Source organism: Carya illinoinensis, chromosome 4 (assembly GCF_018687715.1).
Source record: "Carya illinoinensis cultivar Pawnee chromosome 4, C.illinoinensisPawnee_v1, whole genome shotgun sequence".
Lineage (NCBI taxonomy): Eukaryota > Viridiplantae > Streptophyta > Magnoliopsida > Fagales > Juglandaceae > Carya > Carya illinoinensis.
This window is the reverse complement of record NC_056755.1, coordinates 2,448,750-2,476,201: the sequence shown is the minus strand read 5'-3', so window position 1 is coordinate 2,476,201 and position 27,452 is coordinate 2,448,750. Positions and strand designations below refer to the sequence as shown.

The window sequence follows — 27,452 nt, the reverse complement described above, 5'->3', positions numbered from 1 at the left end:
AAATAAATAAATTATATTATTTTAAAAACAATTAAATAATATAAAAAATTTAGTTATAAGTATAATTATATATTAATATATACATCAATTTAATATGATTGATAAAAAAATATTATTGATTTACATTTTAAATATAAAAAAAATCAGTATTTATATAGAAATTAATAAGTTACTTTACATATACGGGAAAAATCCTCCTCTACAAAGGGCATTCGGCCACCATTGTAAGTCATCGTGCAAAACCAAAGCACTCGTACGTACAGCTTAGCTCCAATGGCCCTACTTTGGCACCCAGAGATACTTGTCTCGTTTCTGATCTGCTTCCTTTTCCTTTTGCTTTTACGTTGGAGATGGAACAAACACTCTCCCATCATAAACTGGCCTGTCGCCGGAATGCTTCCGGGGCTTCTTCTAAATGCATGGCATATCCACGACTACGTAACTTAGGTTCTTCAACATTCTGGTGGCACGATCATGTTTAAGGGCCCTTGGTTTAGTAGCATGAACTTTGTGTTCACTAGTGATCCCAACAACATCCACCACATTCTGAACAGAAATTTTTCTAACTACGAGAAAGGACCCAAGTTCCGTGAGATTTTTGAACCTCTAGGAAACGGAATTTTCAATTCCGATTCTGACTCGTGGAAGTCCCAGAGGAAGCTGGTTCATTCGTTGATGAAAAATAGCAAGTTTGATATGTTCTTAAAGAAAGTTGTGCACGAAGAAGTGGAAATGGCCCTCATTCCTGTTCTTGATCACGTCTCAAGTCTAGGAATCGAAGTGAATTTACAAGACGTTTTCCAGCGATTAACCTTCGATATTATTTGCAACACAGTTTTAGTCTTTCATCCAAATTTCCTCTCGGTTGAATTTCCTGAACTTGCACATGCAAGTGCGTTCGATCAGATGGAGCAAGGAGTCCTTTACCGACACATTGTGCCAGAAAGTTACTGGAAGTTGCAGAGATGGCTTCAAATGGGAGAAGAGAAGAAGCTGGGCAATGCTTGGAGAACTTTTGATCAATTCCTATACCATTCTATCTCATCCAGGCGAGAAGAACTGAGGCAAAGCAAAACCCAGAAGACAGAAGAAGCCAAATTCGACTTGTTGACAGCTTATATGGCTCATGAAGAAGAAGGAACATTGAAACTGGACGGTTTCCCAAACTCCAACGAGTTTTTAAGGGACACCGTATTCAATCTCATGGTAGCAGGGAGAGACAGCGTAAGTGCGGGCCTAACTTGGTTTTTGTGGCTTATTGCAACACACCCAGCAGTGGAAGCTAAGATTCTAGAAGAGATCAGAGACAACTTGGCAGCGAATTCTAACGAAAACCGGAGGATCTTTTGTATAGACGAGCTGAGCAAGCTAGTTTATCTCCATGGAGCGATATGCGAGTCCTTGCGGCTATTCCCGCCCCTACCTTTGGAGCATCTGAACTCAGTTCATTCTTACATTCTCCCTAGCGGCTTGTATATTGATTCAAGTACAAGACTGCTGTATTCTCTCTACTCAATGGGAAGGATGGAAAGCATATGGGGTGAAGATTTCTTAGAATTCAAGCCAGAGAGATGGATTTCAGAGCAAGGAAGAACGGTGCATGTACCATCTTACAAGTTCACAGTATTCAATGCAGGACCCAGGACGTGTTTAGGCAAGGAAATGGCTTTAATTCAGATGAAGATGGTTGCGAGTGCTATCATTTGGAATTATCACGTTCAAGTGGTTCAAGGTCATCCTATTTTGCCCAGCATCTCTGTTGTACTTCATATGAAGCATGGTTTGAAGGTTAAAATCAGCAAGAGATCCATTATTTGATGAAGAAATTATATCTCTAGGGTCTGTAATTTGCTTTACAGATGAGATCCACATCTTTACTATATATGTCGTGGGCGATAAATTCTCACAATAACAGAGAGATCTTATTCAGTATTTTGAATAAATGAAATTATATTAAAAAGATCAGATGCAAGAGTGGTCGGGCCATATCTTTTGTAGCAGTGATACACCTTATGCTGCATGGGCTTTTAGTCTATATGGATTCTTCCTTCTTTTGATGTCATTAGTAGTATTGTTGATCCAAGTTGTAACGTTCAGTGTTCCTTTCTTTACACGTGTAGAGAGAGAGACACACACAAGTGGGCTTCCATTCATTATGGATTTCTGGGTTTACTATAACAGGGGCTGGACATTAAGCCCATAATGCTGCTATTAGGTTAAGCCCAATAACGTTGAGATTAAAACACCTTATTATAAATTTATATACAACGACAAACACTACAAAGAAGCCTTACACCAGGCGCTTCCATTTAACTAATATATAATTCGTTATTTTTGTCATTTTATTTAAATACACATTTAAGATATATATTGAGCATTCACTAATTCTTACAAAAATTAAAAGAGAAGTGTTATCTCATTCTGAGATTTGTATGAATTGATGGGCTAATTGGGTCTTAGATATAAAATAAGAGACCATAAAAAAGCGGTAAAATAATATCTTAAAAGTAAACTCACGAATCAACATAATTTGATATGAAATGTTAGATTATGAAGTTATTTTTATTATAAAATAAATATAACGTATTACATAAAACTACGTCTGTTTTTAAGTTCAATTTTATTAACTCTCTTTATGAATAAGACACTTTCTTTCATCTGTGAAATGTCATGAACTATAAACTTTGTTCATTTTCAAATGTTAAAGGTTTAGGTCATAAATTCTAGAAGAGTCGCCGAGTCGGGACCCATTGTCGATAGGAATCCTTGGGACAACTAGAGCATTATTCATTCTTGAAAACTCCCCTTGTGGTGGCACTCAACTAATGTATCATGTATGTTTTAAGAGAAATACTTTTTGCAGTCGGTAAATGCAGTCGGCGTGCAGTCGTGAAAAAAAAGTGAATTAATACGGGACTTTACATGAAAAAAAAATTATTTTTATAACTTTTTTTTATTCATGTAGGTCCCCCTAAATATAAAATAATTTTTTTATAATTTTTTTTTATTCATTCCGTACAGCTGACTGCACGTCGACTGCATTTGCCGACTGTATCTAGCAAAGCCCATGTTTTAATCTCAACCACCATTGACATCAACTTCTTCTATTGATTGGCCAATACAAAATCCAGAGTGTGGGAGTGTAATAACAACTGCATTCCCATATTAAAGCAAGCGTCTAATAACAAACTCAAGTATTTTTTTTATTTTATTTTAAAAAAAGCTCACTAAGTGGATAGAAATTGTTCTCTGAAATCAGCATAAGTACTCGGTGATTCACCACCTGCCTAGAAGAACATATACCTATAATATTCCTTCCATAGACATACGAGGTTCAGATGATTACTTTATAAAAGCTATCACATCCCTCTACAAAAACAAAAACATCCCAAGCCCAGTCCATGTGCCTTCAAGAACGGACAGGCAAAGGATCAGGCAAGAGCGGCTAAAAGCCAAGGAAGGGTAAACGTGTCAATGGGAAAATAGAGAAGGTGACGAGAAAATGGGGGAAATGAGAGATAATTGACATAAAGCTAGATTTTTCACCTATTACCGTTAAGGGCGAATAAAGGGGATCTGAAATCAAAGACCTTTTTTTTTTTTTTGAGGGGTCGACTAGAGAGATCTTCTCCAATTTTCAAAAAGAAAATTTTAATTTTATTATTTATATAATATGATACGAGAGATCATAAGATACCGTAAATAATCTATTAAAATCCTTTCAATTATCTCAATTAAAATTAGGCAATTCTATTCATCGATTAAGTGTGTCATGTAATATATGAAAAATTGTTATGACATTAAGAGTTAAACATTTAATCAAATTAGTATCCAATAATCTTATTATTTTTGTATCAAAACAAAAATCTGTCATGAATTTAACAATCGGATCTTTTTGTGTTAACGGGTCGAGGTTTGCCTGCCACTTTTTATTTGTCCTAGTCACTCAAATTAAGCTTTTGGAAATAACACTTAAGAGAGTTATAGGGCATGTGTGGATAACTATAGATTTTTATTTTTATTTTTAAAAAAAAAAAATCACTTACAAACATCACTTTAACACAAAATATTTTTATTTTTAAATTTTCAACTTTTTCATTCAACCATTATCTAATCACTACTCAAATATAAAAATCAATACAATTTTTACAATTTTAAAACAAAAATAATATTTATAAAAAATTACATTCAAAAAATTTTTTAACCTATCAATTCACTTTCACATACTCTAAATTCAATTTTTATTTTAAAAAATATTTGTATTCATTTTTTTTTTCAATTTTTATTTCAAAAAATATTTGTATTCATTTTTTTCAATTTTTTTAAAATCTAATAAATATCTTCAGTCAAACTATTTAATTATTATTCACAAAATTTCAAAATACTCTTGAAGATATCTTAAACATCCATACATGCCGGCCTAATCTCATTAAACCATGACTAGGACTGAAAGTCGAACGGTCTGGATCGGAAAAACCGACCGGACCGGACCGGACCAAATGAGTCCGGTCCGGTCCAGGTCCAATTTTTAAGGGACCACCGGACCGGACCGAACCGAATAGATTAAAAAAAAAATTATTATTTATATAATAGTTGAATTACTAATAATCTAATACTAATACAATTATATAGTTATACTAATTATAAATTCATAATAACTAAATCATTATAAGTCTATAACTATATTATATATATTTAGTATCAATGTATTACTATATTCTTTAATATATAACTATTAATTATAATATATAGTACTAGTATAACCGATCAAAAAAAAATATAGTACTAGTATATATATTAATGTATTAACATATTATAAAAGTTATAGTATAAATTATAATATATCATATATTTGTAAATTTATAATAGTATTAGTATAGTTAACTTAATATGTAATATGTTAGCATTAAATCACTATAACTACATAGAATATTAGTAATAAGAGTATTACTATTATTTAATATAATATTACATATATTATCACTATCATTACATATATTTATTAGTTATAGTATTAGTACTAATAGACTAATAGTATTAGTTATTAATATTACATATAGTTACATATATTACTATTATTACTATTATTATTACATGATATAGTTACATATATAATTATCACTATTACTAATAGTAGTAGTGTATTACTAATATATATAATAGTATAGTATATGTATATATATATTAAATATGTCACAATATAATTACATAAGTATTAAACAAAATGTCATTGAAAAAAAAAAAAAAAAAAACTCATAGGGTGGACCGAACGGACCGGACCGTATGAAGTTCGGTCCGGTCTAGGGTGGGAAAACCCTGGACCGAATAGGTCCGGTCCGGTCCGTAAAACCTCCTCGGACCGGACCGGACCGAGTTCACCCCTAACCATGACTATGACATTAGATGTTTTGCTACCATTACGATAATAAAGAAAAGCATTGTGTGTTAATTTCAATGACTTTGACCAACCTTCCCAATGATAAAATAAATAAATAAATAAGTTCAAGTTTTTCAAGAAAATAGTAATTTTCAAAATATTTTCAACTATATTATAAAATGTTGTACTGAGGTAATATAGTTTTTTTTTTTAATTATTTAAAGGAATATAAGACAGAAGAGTTAAAACTATAAAAGTGTAATTAATACAAGTAAAAAAAAAAAAAGATAATGAATGAGAGGAAAAGTGATTATCATCCATTGTTTAATTTTGATTTTGATTTTATGCGTTCAAATTTTTAAAAAAATACTATTTTATTGATAAGTTGTAAATAAAATATAAATGAATTGTAAATCTATCATTGCAAAATATAAATATGTATTTTGCTCGTAAAAAAAGAGTTTTGAGGTTAGCCTGAAATAATAATGATTCCAAAGCTCTACCTGTAATTTTTGTTACGTATTCCTTACATATCTTATTATTGTAATTAATTGTATTATTTTTTTAATATAAAATAATTATTTTAACTAATCATATAAGTAAAGTGTACAAAAAATACGTAAAAGTAATTATAATGTGATAAGAAGAAAACGCACTCTACAATTTATTACATGGATCGTGACACTTGCCAAAGTCATCTTGTAGCAGCTCTACAATTAAAGCATTATTAATAGATTAGTCATATTAAAAAATAAAGTAACTTTTTAACTATTAGAGATCAAAGTGGCTTGTAATGAATTAGTCATATTCAAATTCTTTAGCTTTTAGTTACCATAAATGTAAACATAAAATTATATTTGGTTGTTATTATACTGTTAGCAAATCTTTATTTTATTATTTTTATGTAACTCTTCCTCTCACATTTGGATATTTTCAGAACGTTTGGTATAATAAAATATGGTTAGATTGAAAAATTGAATACATATACTTGAAAAATATAAATTTTTAACCTATAATTTAATTAGAATATAATTACTAATTAACATATAATAGGTAGAATAGTAAAAATATTTAATTTTTTAAATTATTAATTACTCATTACTATATAATAAATAAATCAAATTTATTATAGTCAAAATCAAATTTATCTTATATTATTTTATTATTATATAATAAAAAAATAATTATTTAAATATAAAGATTAATATGAATAGAAATCTAAATTTATTTTACATTCACAAAAAATATCATTAACATTATTACATATACATAATCCATTAACAGCAATCTAATTAGCAATTACTCTATATCTAGATCGTTGCTCAATTGGCACTCCCCCAAAGTCATCCCGTAGTCGCTCTACGATTAATTATTACTCTACATCATCGCTACTACTAAACTCCCCGCCCCCCGGTGTGTCTTATCTTACTGGCAAACTACCCTCTTTATACCCCCAAAAGTAGCGAGCAACTGGCGCTCCACACACTACAGTTTTTCTATCTAAATACGTCTAATTTCTATTGTATTACAGTATTTTTTTTTAAAAAATCTGACAGTAAATAGTGTGTAAACAGTATATAAATAGTATGTATAAATAGTAATAAACAATATACAAATCGGCTGAAAATTAAAATACTGAGACTTACACTTTTTTCAAATCTTAAAAATTAAAAATTATCTAATCTCATATCAGTATTTAAACACATATTTTTTTCACAAATAATTTGTTCTCATCTTAACTCAAAAATATTATTATTATCTAAAATATCTTATTTCATCTAAACTGTAAATCCAAACGAGTTATTAATGGTGGAAACCCAACCAATTTCTTATTTTTTAAAGGAAAAATTTAGTTGTAAGTACGACTATACATTAATATGTATACTAATATAATGTGATTTAGTCAAAAAATAAATTTTATTAAAAATAATATTAATTTAAATTTAAAATATAAATAAATTAATATTAATACGTAAATTAATATATAACTTTACTTATAAGTAACAAAACTGTACAAATAATAAGACTCATGCCAAATTTGGCATCTCCAGTACATATATTTGAAATGCCTCTTCACAATTTTAGTGTCATTGACAAATGCTTGTTTAAAGTATTTTTACAGTACTTTAAAATATTTTAAAATAAGAAATATTATTTCATAAATGTAACTTTATTTTATAAAAATATATTTATTTTTAAATACAGTTGTGAAACGTGTTGTCCAGGTAGGTTGATTTGGTTAAGTTTGAATAGTAAATTAAGATTAGATAAGTTGAAATAAAAGTTAAATAAAATATTATTTTTTAATATTATTATTATTTTAAAATTAAAAAAAATTATTATATTTTATATAAAAATTATAATAATGAGACTGATGAATTTAGAGCCTCTCTCTCTGTGTTCAAACAGGCCCAACAAACAGGAATGGGAGAACACCCCATACTACTATGAAAGTCATCCGTAGCTGGTCCACAAATATTAATGACGTAGACTGGCTGATATCTAGTGGCCACCGGCGATCCATAAAGATCAACGATAACGATAACGATAACGATAGAATACCTCTTATCATCTATTTATTATTTTATAATATATTTAAAATTGTGATTTTTTTATTATTTTATTTCAAATTTTTTTAACACCCTTTAATTATTAAAAAAATTTTAAAAATATATAATTTTATTAATGGTTATTTTCTTAGTTATTAAATAAAAAATTAAAAAAATAAAGAAAATAATAAATAAGAAAAATAATATTTGTAATCGCATAAAAAATAACATTTATAATCGTGAATGCATAAGTATCATATAATTATTTTAAAAAATAAATATAAAATTTATATAAAATAAATTAAAATTTTAATAATAAGCTATGTCATTTTTAAAAATGATTATATAACAATTACGAATTTGTTGAAGGAAAAATATAATTATAAGTAAAATTGTATATTAATATATGCGCCAATTTAATGTAATTGGTTAAAAAATAAATTTTATAAAAAATAATGTTAATTTAAATTTTAAATATAAAAAAATTAATATTAATATACAAATTAGTGTAACTAGCCAAAAAAACTCCTCTACAAAAGGCATTCGACCATTGCAAGTCATCGTGCAAAACCTAAGCACTCGTAAGTACAGCTTAGCTCCAATGGCCCTACTTTGGCACCCAGAGATACTTGTCTCGTTTCTCTGCTTCCTTTTCCTTTCGCTTTTACGTTGGAGATGGAACAAACACTCTCCCGTCATAAACTGGCCTGTCGCCGGAATGCTTCCGGGGCTTCTTCTAAATGCATGGCATCTCCACGACCACGTAACTTGGGTTCTTCAACATTCTGGTGGCACGTTCATGTTTAAGGGCCCTTGGTTTAGTGGCATGAACTTTGTGGTCACTAGTGATCCCAACAACATCCACCACGTTCTGAATAGAAAATTTTCAAACTACGAGAAAGGACCCAAGTTCCGTGAGATTTTTGAACCTCTAGGAAACGGGATTTTCAATTCCGATTCTGACTCGTGGAAGTCCCAGAGGAAGCTGGTTCATTCGTTGATGAAAAATAGCAAGTTTGATATGTTCTTAAAGAAAGTTGTGCACGAAGAGGTGGAAATGGCCCTCATTCCTGTTCTTGATCACGTCTCAAGTCTAGGAATCGAAGCGGATTTACAAGACGTTTTCCAGCGATTAACCTTCGATAATATTTGCAACACAGTTTTAGGCTTTCATCCAAATTCCCTCTCGGTTGATTTTCCTGAACTTGCACATGCAAGTGCGTTCAATCAGATAGAGCAAGGAGTCATTTACCGACACATTGTGCCAGAAAGTTACTGGAAGTTGCAGAGATGGCTTCAAATGGGAGAAGAGAAGAAGCTGAGCAATGCTTGGAGAACTTTTGATCAATTCCTATACCATTCTATCTCATCCAGACGAGAAGAACTGAGGCAAAGCAAAACCCAGAAGACAGAAGAAGCCAAATTCGACTTGTTGACAGCTTATATGGCTCTTGAGGAAGAAGGAACATTGAAACTGGACGGTTTCCCAAACTCCAACGAGTTTTTAAGGGACACCGTATTCAATCTCATGGTAGCAGGGAGAGACGGCGTAAGTGTGGGGCTAACTTGGTTTTTGTGGCTTATTGCAACACACCCAGCAGTGGAAGCTAAGATTCTAGAAGAGATCAGAGACAACTTGGCAGCGAATTCTAACGAAAACCAGAGGATCTTTTGTATAGACGAGCTGAGCAAGCTAGTTTATCTCCATGGAGCGACGTGCGAATCCTTGCGGCTATTCCCGCCCGTACCTTTCGAGCATCTGCACTCAATTAATTCTGACATTCTCCCTAGCGGCTTGTATATTGATTCAAGTACAAGATTGCTGTATTCTCTCTACTCAATGGGAAGGATGGAAAGCATATGGGGTGAAGATTGCTTAGAATTCAAGCCAGAGAGATGGATTTCAGAGCAAGGAAGAACGGTGCATGTACCATCTTACAAGTTCACAGTATTCAATGCAGGACCCAGGACGTGTCTAGGCAAGGAAATGGCTTTAATTCAGATGAAGATGATTGCGAGTGCTATCATTTGGAATTATCACGTTCAAGTGGTTCAAGGTCATCCTATTTTGCCCAGCATCTCTGTTTTACTTCATATGAAGCATGGTTTGAAGGTTAAAATCAGCAAGAGATCCATTATTTGATGAAGAAATTATATCTCTAGGGTCTGTAATTTGCTTTACAGATGAGATCCACATCTTTACTATATATGTCGTCTGCAATAAATTCTCACAATAACAGAGAGATCTTATTCGGTATTTTGAATAAATGAAATTATATAAAAGAGATCAGATGCAAGAGTGGTCGGGCCATATCTTTTGTAGCAGCGATACACAGACTTCCTTCTTTTGATGTCATCAGTATTATTGTTGATCCAAGTTGTAATATTCAGTATTCTTTTCTTTATACGTGTAGAGAGAGAGACACACACACGCAAGTGGGCTTGCATTCATTATGGATTTTTGGGTTTACTAAAACAGGGGCTGGACATGAAGCCCATAATGCTGCTATTAGGTTAAGCCCAATAATATTGAGATTAAAACACCTTGTTATATACAAAGAGAAATGCTACAAAAAAGCCTTATACCACACACTTCTATTTAACTAATATATAATTTGTTATTTTTATCATTCTATTTAAATACACATTTAAGATATATATTGAGCATTCACTAATTCTTACAAAAACTAAAAAGAAGTACAATCTCCTTCTGAAATCTGTATTAATTAATGGGCTAATGGGATCTTAGATATAAAGCAAGAGATCATAAAAGAAGCGGTAAAATAATATCTTAAAAATAAACTCACAAACCAACATAATTTAATATAAAACGTTATATTATGAAGTTATTTTTATTATAAAATAAATCTAACGTATTCTATAAAACTATATCTGTTTGTAAGTTTAATTTTATTAACTCTGTTTATGAATATGACACTTCTCTTTCATATGTGAAATGTCATGAACTATAAAATTTTTTCATTTTTTCATTTTCAAATGTTGAAGGTTTAGGTCATAAATTCTAGAAGAGTCGCCGTGTCAGGACCCATTGTCGGTAGGAATCCTTGGGACAACTAGCATTATTCATTCTTGAAAACTCCCCTTGTTGTGGCACTAATGTATCATGTATGTTTTAATCTCAACCACCATTGACATCAACTTCTTCTATTGATTGGCCAATACAAAATCCAGAGTGTGGGAGTGTAATAACAACCGCATTCCCATATTAAAGCAAGCGTCCATTAACAAACTCAAGTATTTTTTTTATTTTAAAAAAGGTCACTAAGTGGATAGAAATTGTTCTCTGAAATCAGCATAAGTACTCGGTGATTCACCACCTGCCTAGAAGAACATATATCTATAATATTCCTTCCATAGACATACGACGTTCAGATGATTATTTTATAAAAGCTATCACATCCCTCTACAAAAACAAAACAGGGATCCACAAACGAACTGGAACATGTGCGTAATATTAGCACATTTCAGCCTGACCTCCTATAAAAGCTATAGGCCACAGCCACTGCTGCCACTGCACTTGCCACAGCAACGGCTGTGAGAACTTCACTTTGCTCCAGTGATCCTATGCAGAAAGAAAGTTTACCCAGCCCCTTCTTTTCATGCCCTGATACCGTTTCTTTCAGCTTCTTTTCTTCACCCACACCGTTCTGCTCCAAACTTCCATCTTTGCAACAACTAAACCCATTAGCACCTTGGCAACAGCCAGCTCCATCATCCTTATTGCTCCTAGTGCTGCTTTCTTTAGGCTTCTTCTTGCTTTTCTTCACATCCCCATTAGCAAGCTTCTTTTTATCCACCTTTCCACCTTCCTCAGCAGTGGCTCCCATTTGCCCCCTGCAATAAATGCCAATGATCGAAAGAGTGATCATCAATTGACAAGCAAAAAGGTCAAGAGGGTGATTCTTATTAAGAGAAATGAGAGAAACTTATTTACTAGTACAAACATAAGAAAACCACTGAAATACCTCTTCATTTCAATATCTTTCAAGAATTAAAAGATTCATGTACCATCATTCATAAGGACAATATTAGAAAACCACAATTCTACAAGGCCTATTTGAATGTAACTGGTGCGGTCAAAGCATATGGAAGCGAGGAACAAAAACTGGGCTACGTTTAGAAACAAGAATCAAGGCAAGATATGTAAACGGACTTCATTGCATTACTTGTCTCAACTATTTATCAATGATTTTGTGGTCAGGAATAAAATCATATTTAATGAGTCAATTAAACTGATAAAATCATATTTTTTACAAGTTAGCTTCTGTCCCCACGTGTCTATAAAGCCATACTAGTATCTGATACTGCTATTAACTTGTGAACTAGAATGAATTAAGTCATCTAATTAACATTTCACAAAAAAGAACATGCAAAACCAAGGACAAACCTCCAAAGGTGTTCTATGATCTCTCCCTTTCCAATATGCTGATCAAGCAATGAAGGGACATCATCAGGAGTAACATAGCCATACCTATCACCATTGACAAGAACTATTTAATACTATTACCCAAATAAATTATATGAAGTTTCTTTAAAAGCTTTAGAGTGACAGGAAGTAACTATGACATGGATCTTACCAATGACCCATTATCTTTCCATCTGGACCTGGACTGTAGATGATCACATTCCCAGCATACTTGTGCCCCCCAATGTGTGAGCATGGACTAACAAATACCTGATCTTTCCATTCCCGGGACTCAATCTCCTCTTTAAGCTTTTCAATTAGAACCGGTCCACAAACACCACACCTCCGATCACGACGACCATGAGAGCACACAAAAACATGCGATCCAGTCAACACCTCTTCCACTCCCGAAGCCCATGGCTTACCATTCACAAGAACATCCTCCACAAAGCTATCCACTTCTGAGTCCTTCAAACCCCTTCAAAAACGAAAAAAAAAAAATCAACAAATAAATTATTAAAAAATAAAACAAAAGAAAAGACTTATCTCGACAGCACCCAATCATAGCCAAAGGAAAAGAAGACAACCTCTGAAAATTAGCAGAATCTTGAGCTTTCCATATAAAACTCTAACAAACAAAACCCTAACCATCCTAACATAACTATAATCCAGTCATTTTTACTCATAAAAAAAGAAACTATGTCCAGCCACCCTAAAACAAGCAACATGTCTATATCCGTTATTTCCAGAAACATTAAGCAAAATCACAGGGGTATAATCTAATCTAATACTCGCGACTTACCTGTACTTGATCATTTCGGGGAATATCAACACGTCTCCATCAGAGAATTCGGTCCCCTCGCGTCCCTCGAATATTGTCAGGTTCGTCTGCCATATCCAAGAATCAAATACCGAGTCAACGAAACCGTTACCAAATCCAAGTCTCAAAGCTTGCAGTAAAATCAGAATCACCACTATCATTAACCGATTAGTCCAACTTTTAAAGCAAAATCCAAGTCTCACAAAACTCGGAGCAAAATCGCAATTACTCCGATCCTAAACCGATTAATCTGAATTCTAAAGCATAATTTACGCTTAAAATCTAAGAAAAATCACAACTACCGCAACGGGTGAACCCGAGTTAATTTATAGTGATGTAGCTGACCTTGAGAGGTATGCTATCCTTGCGACCTTTGATAGCCGAGGAGAAGAGCCTGGGGAGCAGATCGGAGTCGGAGCCCTCGACGCGCGAGGGCCAGGCCTCGGGGCTCTTGTAACAGAGGAACACATGGCGGTCGTATGCGCCGACGGTGCCAGCGAGACTTTCCTTGTACATCTCCGGTCGAGTAAACCCGTACTTCTCGTCGTCATCGTTGCTGTCGGCGAGGTTCGAGAGATCATCGGAGGCCATGGTGAAGGCTAAGAAAATAGTTGAGTTCGAACGCGCGAGAGAAATAGTGAGCCAGAGGCAATGCGGATGGTCGTGGCGGAAATCAGAGAAAGGAGAAGCGTGAACAATGCACAAATGGAAGCTAGGGAGTGTGGCCTGTGGGGCGACAGTAACGTCCGGAGGTTTTGCGCCGTGCGATTTGGGTTTTGGACGCTGATTGGTGGTTTGGTGCTTGGGAAGCAAAATAGAAGCGCGAAAGGGTCGTGTGTGGCACGCGCTAGCTGAGATAGAGTGTGAAATGAATATTGTGAACCATCTGTGATGGAGTGATAGCGGGTGTTTGCAAAAAGAACGGAGCGCGTGTAACTACGAATAATGGTGAAAATCGTTGGATCATTGCCCTTTTCATTTCTGGTTTGCTGAAGTGGCCATTCATGATTGGGCCTTCGGTAACCGTTATGAAACAGACAGTCGTCGAACGTTAATCATTGGTTCCAAGTCAATCCTCCGGTTGCGAGGGATCTTTACATCATTGTATTCGATGGATGCATATGAATTACGGGTATGGTTTAATTAAGTGTAATCTAATTCCCAATCAAGAATAAATTATGAAGCAAATCTGACAAAGAAACCATAGTTTATTCCAGAATACTTAGGTATAGTTTGGTAATAGGATTAGAATTTTGAGTTTTAAAATAAAATATTAAAATAAAATTTTTTAATATTATTATTATTTTATAATTTGAAAAAATTAAGAAAATTTTAAAATATTTATTATATTTTATATAAAAATTTGGAAAAGTTATAATGATAAAATGAGAATTTTAAATTTGAGATAAAAAATTTGAAGGGCCGAATCAAATCTTAATAATTCAATTTTCATTATCAACTCAACTTAACTCAACAATAATTTTTATTTTCTTAAAAAGAATATTACAAATAGACTTTGAACATAATTATTTTTTTTCAATTACTTTCAAAGTCAGAGAAACAAGCAACTTATCTTCAAAATCTTTCGTGGAAATGAAGAATCCAGTTTGGCCATTTTTTCTTGAGAAAACTTGCCTTTTTAACAGCTTCTCTTGCTATTCAATGAGTATGCTGTTTTGTTTTGTTTCTAACGACATGATTTTATAGTTGCCATTGAAAGTGTAAGATGTTTATTGTTGATGGTTGGTTGAAGCTTCCAATTGCTGATGGAATAGGAATGCATTTTGGATGGTTATTGACATGTTGTTGATCTATCATCTTTTTAGGACCTGCCATTCTGCTATCTTCACTATTGCCCATCTATAGGTAATGCTTTTGAAAAAAGGAGCTACCATGTATAGCATCTCCCCACTTTCATGAATCATGACGCTTTGAGTATTCGTTATTCCGTAGATGTTGCTTGCCAAACTTGTGCACTTAACTAAACAAAATTCAATTCATTTAAAAAAAAAAAAAAAAGAACTAATGAGAATTCAAGGTGGTCCATGGTGGACTTACTGTTAGGAGCCTATCAAAAAGTCTTCTTAAGTTAGAGGCAGCCACTCGCGATTGGGGACCTCATGATCAACCCCAGAGGCCACAACTCCTTAATGATATGATTTGATGTATTGAAGGTGCAAAACATTCGCCAAATAAAATAACTCAATTCTGAATTGCTTTTGAGTTTGAAAAGGGTCCTGCGTGTTTCTGATGTTCCCAATGCTATTTTGGCAAAACTAAAAGAAAATTTTATTTCCACTGAAACTAAAATTTACAGGAGCAACAGGTGTAGGAAGAAAGACCAGCTAACTTCCTTTCTCATCTTAATGCATTTGCTTTTCCTAACTGCTGTTTATCATGTGCCTCGCACTGAGCCAGCAGTTACAAGTCCCAATCCAAGGAACTAAAAAATTGTACTTTTTGCAATTGCAAAAGACCATTAAAACACAATACAATCGAGAAGGTGGAAAGTGGTTCAAAGAAAGAATAAATGGACACAAAAATCAAAAGAAATCAATCTCCAAATAATTACCTGAAGGCTTCACATCAATACCAGGCACCTCAGTTGTAGGTACTTTTGGCACATTGGTTATAGTAGCAAAGTCCATCACACCCTGTTTTGGCACCTCCGGTGGATTGGTACAACGAATGAGTGCCCAATTCACACTTTGAAAAAAGGGATGCTGTTTAACTTCTGTAGCACCGCGTCTATAAGCAAGACGATGCTGTGGCTCTTTCACAAGTAGACCCCTGATCAAGTCCCTCGCAGCAAAGCTCACGGTAGGTGACTCTGGAAATCTTAACGGTTGGCCAACCACATTAAATAGAGTTGCCCTGTTCCCTGCTCCCTTGAAGGGGGTTTTACCAAACAAAAGTTCATAAAGAAATATCCCAAATGTCCACCAATCTACAGCACTACCATGGCCTTCACCTTTAATGATTTCAGGTGCCAAGTACTCGTGTGTGCCAACAAAAGACATTGACCTAGCATTTGTGGGCTCAGCGACAAGCTCAGGGAGAGGGGTTACTTGATGACTTGTTTCATTCTTTGGCTTGTTCTTTTTTTCTTTCTTGGGCTTGCTTGATAAGAAGCGTGGTGTGAAACACGTCGGTTGGATGCAATCTGGCTGCATTACACAAGTTGGCTCTATGCAGGCAGGTTGCACGCAGTATCCTGATTTCTTAGTCACGATGCTTGAATTTGAGGATTTCACCAGAGTTGGGCAGACAGCACATCTTAGAGAGAGGTCAAAATCTGAAAGCATTATGTGTCCATCATCTCTCACCAACACATTTTCTGGTTTAAGGTCTCTGTAAATGATCCCAAGCATGTGCAAATACTCCAGAGCAAGAAGAACTTCAGCCACATAAAACCTGCAGAATGGCAGTGGAGCTCAAAGGGCTGAAACAAAAACCAGAGGTACCTAATCATTTTTAATTGTACTTCATATAAAACCACAGCTTTAACATCATCAAAATCAAGAGTTACCAACATTGATCAGTAAAAACATATGTGACTGAACTCCTAGTGCATCAGGCATATTCTGTGAGTTCTATAACGTGGGTGCATAAAAGAGACTAGAGACTTGCCAAAAAACCTTACAGGAAGAAAAGGAAATTCAAACACAAATACTTGTTGGCACTTATTTTTCCCCGTCTGGCCAGTTTAGTTCAAAATCGTATCAATGACAGGTGATAACAGTACACATAAACTTAGCTTATATCTGAAAAGTGGCTAGGAACTTTTAGATTTTGGGAAAAATAATTGAGAACTCAAATATTTGTTAAGACTTGGGAAACATACAAAAAGATGATGATAAAAGCAACAATAGAAGCAACTTATACTTGACTGGATGTATAGACAAGCCAACCTTAGAATGATGCAATTGAGAAAGGAGATTCAGTGAGTTAAGTTAGTGGAAGAAGCTTCGCATCCAGGCACTAAAAAACCAAGAGCAAATAAGAAAATGGGCACTTGTTATGACTTCCCAAAATCAAGACGACGAACAAAGGGGAATGAGAATTAGATAGAGATCATGCAGAAGATTGAATAAGTATATAATTATAGGGTGTACAGACTTAAATTATTATTATTATTTTGGATCAGTAAGGTGTTATATCCACTTCATACAGGTGGGAACTGTTCGTTGCTCTGATTCCACTAGTGAGGTATACTTAAAAGGACTGTTTACAGCAAACAGAATTCATAGTTAGTAAAACAACAAAATTTTAATTAAAGATGGAGACATCAACGTCACATCTAGGTGGGCATTCGTAATAATAAGGGCACTATCCAAAAACTTCATATGTGCACCAGACACAAAGGATTAGGATTATCAAGTTAAAGATTACAACAAGAATGTCAACTGGAATTGGGTGAGTCCTGTTCCACCCCCAGCCAAACTTCGAGAAAGAGAACGTCTTTTAAGAACACTGAAGTCTGATGCAAAGTTCACCTAGATGATTCTGTTAGTTTGAAATTAAATAACATAAAAAAGAATTTGGTGAGACTATCAAATCCTACAATGATAAGTTAACTGGAATCGGCCTCATGTTCCATGAACTGACAAATTTTTCTTACTGCTAGTAGCGACATAAAGATTTTTGTCATAACGGTAACCTTAAGACAGTTGATCATTCACATAAATTCAAATTTGTCTAAGTCAAACAAGTGAAAAAAAAAAAAAGAATAATTCCTAACCTGGCAGCATGCTCAGGAAAACACTTCCCAGGTTGTCTTTGCCTGAGTGCATGAAGGTCTCCACCAGGGCAGAACTCCATTACTAAGCAAGAGGACTTCTCTGTCTCAAAATGTGTATACAAGGTGGGTAGGAATGGATGATCCAGAGACTGCAGTATCTCTCTTTCTGTCTGAGCTCTTGGAAGCTTCTTACGACTTGCTAGAGCTGCTTTATCCATAATCTTCATGGCAAAATAAGTTCTAGTGCCAGTCAACTCTGATAAATAAACTCTGCCTATATCTCCACATCCCAGTTCCTTCAACAATCTAAAATGTTTCATTTCCAGTGTCCCATCACGAGATCGAATGACCTGAATGGCTTCCCAGCCTATATCATTTGCCTTGTGGGGCTTGTACATTGCATTGCTTAAACTACTGGAGCTGCTCTCATCGCTGATGTCACTGCCAGTGCTTCCTCTAAAGATGCTGGTCTTCCTGGTCTCGACAAAATCGCAAGAAGTAGTAACTTCGACACAATCACCAAACTTATCAATGCTACTCATGCATTCACTAACTTCTGTGTTTGTGAAACTTTGCTTGGCTTCCGAATACAGGGTGGCAGAATACAGACTATTCTGAGGACTTGGACAGAAGGTTACCATGGATTGAGGTATTAAGTGGCTGTCTACTTGCGCAGCCCCTCCTTCACATGGGCCTAAAACATAATTTTCAGATTTCAGAAAGCCACTTGAATTACAATTCTCCAAATCAGTAATGGGATTCTTGCTGTAAGATTTTGTTCCCAGTGCAGAAACCTTCTCCAAATAAGAGGTTTCAACTGCTTTACTGAGAACATCATTGATGCCTGCATATTCGAATTTCCCCTTATATGAGTTGTCAAACTGTTTCCCCATACTGGGCGATTCTTCATGCTGCACATTATCATAAGATACCTCATACGAAAGCTTTTCATTATACACATGACCATTTGGATGGCGGGCTGGTTTCATACAATGATTATTGGCAGTTGCATAGGAAATGGAAGAAGCCACTTCACTTTTAGTTTGTTTCGAATACGGAGGATGAGAGGAGAGAGGAGTCCTGGATCTTGAGCGATGGTTGTTGCCTATGGCCAAATTCTGAGTCTTTGAAAAAAATTTAACTCCATCAGTGGGCGTCTCCATCCAGTAACTTCGCACAGAACTGTCACACCAAAATCCAAACTAAACACACTGACTTTGCGAGATTTAGCTGATACACCGCCCCCCCACCCACCAAATGGTAAAGCCATTAATTACAAAATCTTCAGCTTAAATGAATTTCTAAATTTTTCAAAGACGAAAAAGCCGAAATAATAACTATAAGTTCGAAACAAAGGCATGGTCCTCTATGGAAACCCAAGCAAAAACATAATTGGCAGAATTCAGAGAACCGTTACACAGACATCCATAACATTAAGGAGACTCCCAGAGATTACGGATAAAACAAGAAACTTATAGAAAGCAAGATACACATGGCACTGAGAATCGAGATATTGAACGCAATAAATCCATAAATGAATGTCAAAAGCAAAGAAAGTCAAGAATCACATGACAACCCAAGAAAAATTACATAGGTTTGACACTCCAACGGCCCCATCAAGAACTGTCCCAATAACCCAGATGCCCCTTTTGGTAGCCGAGAAAATGTAGTTAAAAGTAGAGAGCAATTGGAATTTGGCAAAAAATTAAAAAAAAAAAAAATAGAAAAAGAAAGAAAGAAAGAAAGAAAGAAAAAAAGCTCGAAGCATTCATTGTTTAGGACCCAAGAACACCAACGCCTCCATTCATTTGGAGTTAATTCCAAATACAATCGGCTCCACTTTCCCTTCTTTATCTTTTCCCACAATCACTCAGCAGCCAAACGAGAAACAAAACAAAGAAACCTCCAAAGACAAAAGGCCAAAGAAAGAGAAAGGAAAGAAGGAAAGACATAAAGCGCATACCTGATCAGAGAAGGGAAAGTGCAATGCAGAGAAAGTAATCCTTCATGACAGTTGGAAAAGCGAGAGATAAACCAAAACGTCAAAGAGAAAAAGTGACAACTTTTGGTGGGTTGTGGTGGTGTCTCTATGTTCCTCTGAAGAAGAGCTTCAGATCCGATCGAACCTAGGAAGAGAGAAGGGAAGGGGAGAGGAACAATCGTAATTACAAGAACAATAATGTTTTGCAAAAAGCTCTTTTTTTTTCAGTTATTTTTCGTCGTGTTGTTGCAATGGCTTTTGCGGGGACGGGAATTAAACAAAGCCAACTTGAGAAGCAAAGCCAATGAAACTGGAGCTACTTAAAAAAGCCTTCCTTTATCTTTCTTTGTATGTCCCCCCTCTGGGCACGAAGAAAGCCTCTTCCCCTGCTTTCTTTGTTCTATGATTTTCGTATAACGCCAAAAGCGAGATATGGGACCACCTCGCTTCGATTCATCATTCATTGGGGGCGCTCCTCTCCAATTTCTATATTGATAAAAGAAATAATGGGATCGTGGATTCTTTCTTTTCATAATAATAATAATAATAATAATTCATTACTAATATATTGTAATTTGTGGCCCAATAATCTTCATTATCCTACAAATAAAAACACAAAATAATAATAATAATAATAGTAATAATAATAATAAGTGAAGAGAGAAGAAGGTTGCATCCTTTGATAATTCATCGTGGCTCCGCCCTCATCTCCCGTGGTTGATTTTTTAGACTCGAGAGATTGAACTTTCTGAAGCATTTTCCTTGGTTCCACAAGTGGAATTTTATACAGGATGGCGTAGGAGCTAGGTATGTAATTTAATATATTAATAAAGTAAAAATTTTTATATGTAGTCACTTTGTGTATTCTTTACACACTTCACTAATGTGATTGGCTGCATAACTTTTTTTTAATATAAAATAACTACTTTGACCAATCACATTAGTGAAATACGTAAGAAGTATATAAAAGTGATTGTATATAACAAAACTCCACATGGGACTATCCTAGGCCAAGAGTCTAGCTTAGTTTTAATGCAACAAAATATGAGAACCCATCGTTTTCCCAATCAACCCTACTAGTGATCAAGAAATTTGAGATGAATAAAACAGATGGATAAATTAAGTTACTACCTTTCATTGCACATGAATGGCTGTTACAACTAAAGCATTAAGATACAGTCCGAGAGGGTTGGTCCCTGTACAGTCAGGTGATACGAAGCCTACATTTTAAATGTGAATGGAACTTAATTCAGAAAGTAGACATCAAGATTGTTCTAGTAAACTCTCTAAATATAAGTTCAAGATGTATCTCCCTGTGGACAAAACATCAAGCCTCTTCTCGCTTGGTTCATACTTGCCCTTGCGAAGCTGGTAGCGATGAGTTACGGCAGAAATGGTATAAGCTTGGCCTTCTATTGTGACACTCTCTCCACATTGTAAATTCTGCAACAAACAAGATGCAGCAGAGATAAACAGACACAGGCACCATGATTGTAACATTTTGTATAATACCAGAGTTCCACAATGGGAAAACGAAAAAATCACATAGATGGATAGGTTATAATGATAGTTATGAATGCTAAATCCCACATTAGCAACTTATTAGGTGAAACTAGACTTTACAAATGATTTTATAGAATTTTTTTTTTTTTTTATAAGTAAAAATTTTATTCATCTAATAATGATTTTATAGAAGTTCACACTAAGCGATTTTAGAATTATTGAGCAAATGTGGCTAGTATTTTCCCTGTATTGTTATAACTTATAAATGATATCCAAGCCAATCCCAGCCAAAGCGTGATACTCGAGCTGTACCACCTACAACATAATGACTTGACGAGGAGGACATTGATTTGGAAAGTAAACTCAGATGTGGCTTGAGATTTTCCTTAGATTCTGACATTTTGTCTTGTTGTTTCTAAATTCACAAGTTCTGTTGGTCATACAGGTTGGTGATTTAATCTACAAGAGTAACAGTGATGGCATGATAGATATAACATCAAAAATTTTGGTTGGGTTGCACATAAGATTTCACAGAAAGGTCAACTGCTAGTTTTCAGCCCTCTAAAGTGTAACATGGCATGAAATCTACATTTGACAATATCAGTCTCTTAGATGACCCTAGTCGCCAGCCATGGAAGCTCACATGTCATAAAAGGAATATTTGCCTGACCTTTCTACCCTCCTTTTACCTTTAGAGCTGTACTATGGAGCACGCCAGCAAAAGGTTTGTTGAACACTAGCACGCCGCATGCCATGGCTTAAGAACCAAATTTCTCGGAGTAATTCCAAATCCCACTCCTCTGTTTTATTTTTATGTAATTTAACTCTGATTCAACTCCTGCTTGGCCTATTTTGGCATGTGATAACTGACCATCTTGCATGCTGCCCAATTTGATAGTTGATTTTGTATAACTGAGCTATCATCCTCGTAAACGTCAGATCAACTATATATTTTATACTTATGCTACAGATCTATATACACAAAGATACACATATAGGATAAGAGGGTTAAAGCCAAGTTTTTCCTCGAATGCAGACATCCAACAGGCCCAGACACATCAGATACAAATTTTGATCGACACCTACATGACTTCATATGATACATCTACTTTACAATCTACTTCATATGATACATCTACTTTACAATCTACTTCATATGATACATCTACTTTACAATCTACTTCATATGATACATCTACTTTACAATCTAACATTAGATCTACTTTACACATTAGATTTGCTTTACAATTTAATGTATCATACCAATCTATGTAAGTCTATGAATTTACTTTTATGAAATCTTTTTATAGCTAGAGGCTCATTTGGATTTAGAGAGTGTTTCATCTCATTTCATCATTATAACTTTCTCAAATTCTCCCACAATATAATTAACAATTCAACATTTTCAAATCCCAAAACAATAATAATATTAAAAAATAATATTCTAATAATATTTTATTCAACTTTTATCTAAAACCATCTCATCTCATTTCTTAATCCAAGCCAGCCCTAAAGCATTTCTCAAGTTTATTATCGGCCAAATAAAACAATAATCAGAACCATTTCCAAGCTTTTAGTCTAAAATTAGTTTAAAAGTCTCAGATTATTACAGTAGTTTCGGATGCATTTAAGAATGAGAGCCCCTGAGATTACGCATTAGATAAGGAATATAATCCAAAAAATAACATTTATAAAAGGAAAGATAAAAAATAAAGAAAAGCAGTGGTGTACGGAGCATACGGAGGGGAAGCAACGAATGCCAAGGTTCCTGGGGGGAGGCGTAATTTCGATAACTTTATAGGGGTGGAAGTTGTCTCTGTTTTTATCTTTCTTTCTACAGAAAACTTGGACTTGGAGCACCTGTCTCTGATATAAACAAAATAGAAAAATAGAAAAGAAAATAAGAGTTGAGAACCGGATCCCAGAACATTAATGATTAAATAAGAAAAATAAAAGCGATTGGAAAAACCTCTGAATGAATTGCTGAGCTCCACGACGCCATTGCCATTCTCTCTCTGTGTGTTCGTGTCTCTGTGGCCAGTTTGAAGAAAGGAGAAGCGAAGGAAAGCCAGAGAAATGGAAGATCTTTTTCTGGCATGAATAAGGAGCACAAAAGAAATTTGGTTTTCATTTTCCTCCTTTTTTTTTAATAAATTTATTTAATTTTATTTTTGGGTCAAGAAAGAAAGAAAATGGGCTTTTCGAGAGTTTCCTTGGAATTTTCTTCTTTAACAGAGTGGCCCATGGGCTTCAAGTTGACCTGCCCAAATTCAATCCGAAGCCTACCCTTTGTAGACGATTGCAATGGTACATAGAAATGCTGTTTTATTATTTTAAACTACGTTTGAATGTTGAGTAGGAATAAGTTGAGTTTTTTATAATTAGTAATAAGTTAAAATAGTGAAATAATTTTTGTGAGAATCACCTAAAATGAATTTAGATGCGTTTAGATGTTAAGATGAGTTTAGATTTGTTTATGAAAAATTGAAAAAGGTTGTGAGTCCTATATGTAAAAAAGTATTGAGTTAAAAAATATTGTGAATATCACGTGTGAGAAGATTTTAAACTAAGAAGAGTTTATGATTTAAGAGTTGCGTATTTAAATATTAGACTCAGCTTAAAATCAACTTAAACTGAATTGATCTCAATGCACTCTAACAACTAAATAGAAATCTCAGTCACACTAATTAAATAACTTTGTATTGGTTTATTTATTTATTTATTGAAACCGAATATTCGGCATAAGTATTTGATTAATTTTAGAGTTAAAAGAATTTTTGGCAAGTGTACCTATAGAGAAATTTAAGTAAAAATTATCCTCAACTAATAGCCTTAAGAACAGGAACGAGGAAATTCAAATCTAGGGTGATTGGTATTTACGGCTTTCTATTTAAGTAGTTAGTCGAACTAATATATTTAACATAGAAAGAGAATAATAAAACCTAAAATGAAAATAATAATCCTTCAGAATGGTCCATTACGTGTTTGGTACGCCTCTCATGCCCCCCACGTAATAATATACGAAATCTACCGATCATAACACATTTTCAAACATCCAACCCAACTGATACAATCATATGTATATCTCTTCACGCTCGCACCAACTTTCAATTCAGCGTCGGACAAGATTGAAATAGAGTGGCAGCAGGCAGATTGCTTGCAACATTGTGCAATTAAAATAACAATAAATCTTGCCCAAAAAGTATTACAATTCTAAATTCAATGACCTGTATCCCTTTAGAACTCTCGTGACTGAACCAAAAAAAAGATTAGCGAACCACACTGGAGTCTACAAAGGTACCATTTCCAGAACCAGATAATATTCTCCGTACAATTTGTAGCTCGCTGATAGGATCAAATGACAGTTCAAATTAAAATCTTTTATATATTGTACTCCCAAGTACAGAAAGGGCAAAACATTCAAATGAAGAAGAAAAGGTTTCCAAGCACCTCCTTGACAAAATAGAATAATTCTGAACACATTTGCCAACAAACTTAAGATTCAATGCTACAAAGTGAGACAACTTAGCATCTGCCAGTTACAATTATAATCCTAAGAATTCTTCCTTGGATGCCAATTTCTATCTTGCGTAAGGATGATATCGCCCACTCCCTGCACCACCATAGCCCCCTCTGCTCCCATAGAAGGAGCCACTACCACCTCCATATCCACTGCCAAGGCTGCCATCATAGCTACTCCCATAGCCACCAGCAGCACCACCACCACCACCATATCCCCCATAACTATCACCAGGTCCACCATAACCACCTCCTAGATCATAACCTCTACTAAAGCCTCCTCCATAACGACCTGAGTATCCAAGGTACGAATCTTCCCTGTAAGACGCCATTCCACCACCAACACCATATCCTCCATAACCACCAAATTCACTTCCACCGTACCCACCATAAGCACTCCCCCTGCCACCATAAGGCCCACCAGACCTATAACCACCACCACCACCACCACCACCACCACTAAAGCTACCTTCTCCAAATCCACTATATCCATCCCTGAACCCACCACCAAATGTGGACCTTGAATCATTATAACGCCTGGATGGTGCAGGTGGTGGGTTTGGCTTCTTTGGCTCTGCCTTCTTGATCTCCACCTATAAGAAAGAAACATGAACTTAAATTCTAATGCTTCACGATCTCTTAAGGTTGATTTTAGAAATAAGGGCAGCATAACAGTTATAAAATACAAGAATTTCAATTACTAAGCTGGTTAGAAGATATGTATATTCAGTGGGTGACCTGAGCTCCTGCCATTTCCAATCTGTTACCCCTGGACAATAGATCGTCAACAGCTTGCTCCGTGTCGAAGGTAATAAATCCAAATCCACGAGAACGACTAGTGGAATGGTCCCGCATGATTTGGTGTTCCTTGACCTCTCCATATTGTGTAAAGAAGTCCCTGAACTCATCTGCCCATTTATAACAAACATATAGCCCACCATTTAGAATTTCTATGCAAACAACCCTCATTGTGGCAGAATACAAATCAAATCACCTTCATTCATGGTTGTAGGGATCCCCCCGACAAAAATCTTCTTAGTCTTGAAATCCTTAGAGCCAATAGCACCCTTTGGAATAGTACGCTTAATTTCCACCTATATATGGTGCCAAAACCACATCAAACACCAGTAAATCAAGTCAACAACTGAAGCAATAGCAACTTAATTCTAGAAATAAAAAACCTATAACCTAGCTCAATGTTGGCCCCCAACACAAACCCTACTTGTTTCCCATTAATAATATGAGTGTCGTCAATGACTTTATCAACCACAGAGGGGTCTGCATAAGTCACAAACCCGAATCCACGGGGTTGCCCTGTCTTACGATCCTTCATTATCACAGAATCAATAATATCACCGTATCTACCAAAATGCTTGACAAATTGCGCTGCATTAGAAAATTACACAAGGGCAGAAAAGATTAAACTCATACATGTCCAAACTAAAATCAGCAAATATTATGGAATTGGCGCACTGTAAAGAACTAACCATCAGTTGTCTCTCGTGCTAAACCCCCTATAAATATTTTTCTGCAAGATTACGCGCAAAGTACGAAAAATCATAGATCAACACAAATTCAGAGCAGTGAATAAAATATTTCGCAGCTTCTTTCTTTCTTTTTTTTATCAAATTTGAAAAATTTTCATCTCTTTAGTTTGACTTCACTTAATTCCAAATATTTTCTTCAATTATTCCAAAAAATAACTGAAAATCAGAGAAATGAATCGACAGAGGCAGTTTCTGAGCTTTCAAGGATTTGCCTGATTTTATTTTCTTACATTTTCTTAGCGGCCAAACAGAGCTAAAATTTCTTGAAAATGAAAATAAAGAACGTATTGAGAGAGAGAGAGAGAGAGAGAGAGAGAGAGAGAGAGAGAGAGAGAGAGATACCCAGCGCTGGCACCGTCGCCGGTGTGAGGTTGGGACTTGTCGTCCTCTTCTCTGAGGTCAGAGTACTTTACGTCACTGGTTTCTCTGTCAGAGACGGCTTCATTGGCGTGCGAGTCCATGAGGCACCGAACTTGACGAGCGTAGCACTTCTCAAACTAGGAGGAAGAAGGAGGAGGAGGAGGAGACGAGGACGACGAATTGATGAGCCCTAGATGTTTGTTTTTGGACCGAAATCCCCTACAATCCTTTTTAAGCATTTCCGGCGGTGTGATCGGTTGCAAAGAAAAGGGTTATTGTGGTCTTCGGACCATTGAAGTGGCTCCTTCTCAACTTCTCCTTCTGGGCCGTGGCCAGCCTTCTGATAATAGGCTTTGGGCTAAAATCGGGTTGTGCTGCACATATTTTTTATGACATAATCAATGGGCTTACATACCCAACAAAAATAAAATAAAATAATAGAATAAATTTTTGCAAGTGTTTAAGTGAGATTTAGACAGTGAGTTGAGATGAAAGTTAAAAATTTAATAAAATATTTTTAAAATATAATTTTTTAATACCATTATTATTTTGAGATTAGAAAAAGTTAAATTGTTTATTATATTTTATGTGAAAATTTAAAAATATTGTAATATTAGATAAGATGAATT

At 34.9% G+C, this 27,452-nt stretch overlaps 6 protein-coding genes across 9 annotated transcripts; 2 read left to right on the top strand and 4 right to left on the bottom strand.

Annotated features, from left to right (window-relative positions):
- Positions 1-220: 220 nt before the first annotated feature.
- On the top strand, positions 221-2,076 carry LOC122308044 (alkane hydroxylase MAH1-like). Its single transcript, XM_043121206.1, has one exon. It carries the CDS (start codon positions 475-477, stop codon positions 1,816-1,818), a length of 1,344 nt encoding a protein of 447 aa, XP_042977140.1. The 5' UTR covers positions 221-474; the 3' UTR covers positions 1,819-2,076.
- Positions 2,077-8,482: 6,406 nt separating this feature from the next.
- Positions 8,483-10,298, top strand: LOC122307655 (alkane hydroxylase MAH1-like). Its single transcript, XM_043120676.1, has one exon. The coding sequence runs from the start codon at positions 8,528-8,530 to the stop codon at positions 10,067-10,069; it is 1,542 nt and encodes a 513-aa protein (XP_042976610.1). The 5' UTR covers positions 8,483-8,527; the 3' UTR covers positions 10,070-10,298.
- Positions 10,299-11,168: 870 nt separating this feature from the next.
- On the bottom strand, positions 11,169-13,964 carry LOC122308021 (altered inheritance of mitochondria protein 32-like). 3 transcript variants are annotated; one of them, XM_043121171.1, is made up of 5 exons: positions 13,518-13,964; positions 13,155-13,240; positions 12,525-12,830; positions 12,335-12,424; positions 11,169-11,781 (listed from the first exon to the last, which is right to left on the bottom strand). In XM_043121171.1, exons 1-5 carry the CDS (start codon positions 13,761-13,763, stop codon positions 11,412-11,414), a joined length of 1,098 nt encoding a protein of 365 aa, XP_042977105.1. In that variant the 5' UTR covers positions 13,764-13,964; the 3' UTR covers positions 11,169-11,411. The 3 variants fall into 3 exon arrangements, with proteins under 3 accessions (XP_042977105.1, XP_042977106.1, XP_042977107.1); XM_043121172.1 differs by having other exon boundaries at positions 12,335-12,418; positions 13,518-13,963; XM_043121173.1 differs by lacking the exon at positions 12,335-12,424.
- Positions 13,965-15,437: 1,473 nt separating this feature from the next.
- Positions 15,438-21,144, bottom strand: LOC122306945 (protein kinase PVPK-1-like). 2 transcript variants are annotated; one of them, XM_043119525.1, is made up of 4 exons: positions 21,026-21,144; positions 19,877-20,039; positions 17,914-19,095; positions 15,438-16,586 (listed from the first exon to the last, which is right to left on the bottom strand). In XM_043119525.1, exons 1-4 carry the CDS (start codon positions 21,030-21,032, stop codon positions 15,716-15,718), a joined length of 2,223 nt encoding a protein of 740 aa, XP_042975459.1. In that variant the 5' UTR covers positions 21,033-21,144; the 3' UTR covers positions 15,438-15,715. The 2 variants fall into 2 exon arrangements, with proteins under 2 accessions (XP_042975459.1, XP_042975460.1); XM_043119526.1 differs by lacking the exon at positions 21,026-21,144 and having other exon boundaries at positions 17,914-19,143; positions 19,877-20,378.
- Positions 20,993-23,529, bottom strand: LOC122306947. The gene is made up of 3 exons (XM_043119529.1): positions 23,367-23,529; positions 23,138-23,263; positions 20,993-21,337 (listed from the first exon to the last, which is right to left on the bottom strand). The coding sequence occupies exons 1-3, from the start codon at positions 23,526-23,528 to the stop codon at positions 21,158-21,160; spliced, it is 468 nt and encodes a 155-aa protein (XP_042975463.1). The 5' UTR covers position 23,529; the 3' UTR covers positions 20,993-21,157.
- A 1,227-nt stretch (positions 23,530-24,756) lies between these two features.
- On the bottom strand, positions 24,757-27,098 carry LOC122306946 (heterogeneous nuclear ribonucleoprotein A1, A2/B1 homolog). Its single transcript, XM_043119528.1, has 6 exons — positions 26,806-27,098; positions 26,404-26,444; positions 26,139-26,302; positions 25,911-26,010; positions 25,655-25,824; positions 24,757-25,509 (listed from the first exon to the last, which is right to left on the bottom strand). The coding sequence occupies exons 1-6, from the start codon at positions 26,922-26,924 to the stop codon at positions 24,979-24,981; spliced, it is 1,125 nt and encodes a 374-aa protein (XP_042975462.1). The 5' UTR covers positions 26,925-27,098; the 3' UTR covers positions 24,757-24,978.
- Positions 27,099-27,452: the final 354 nt, after the last annotated feature.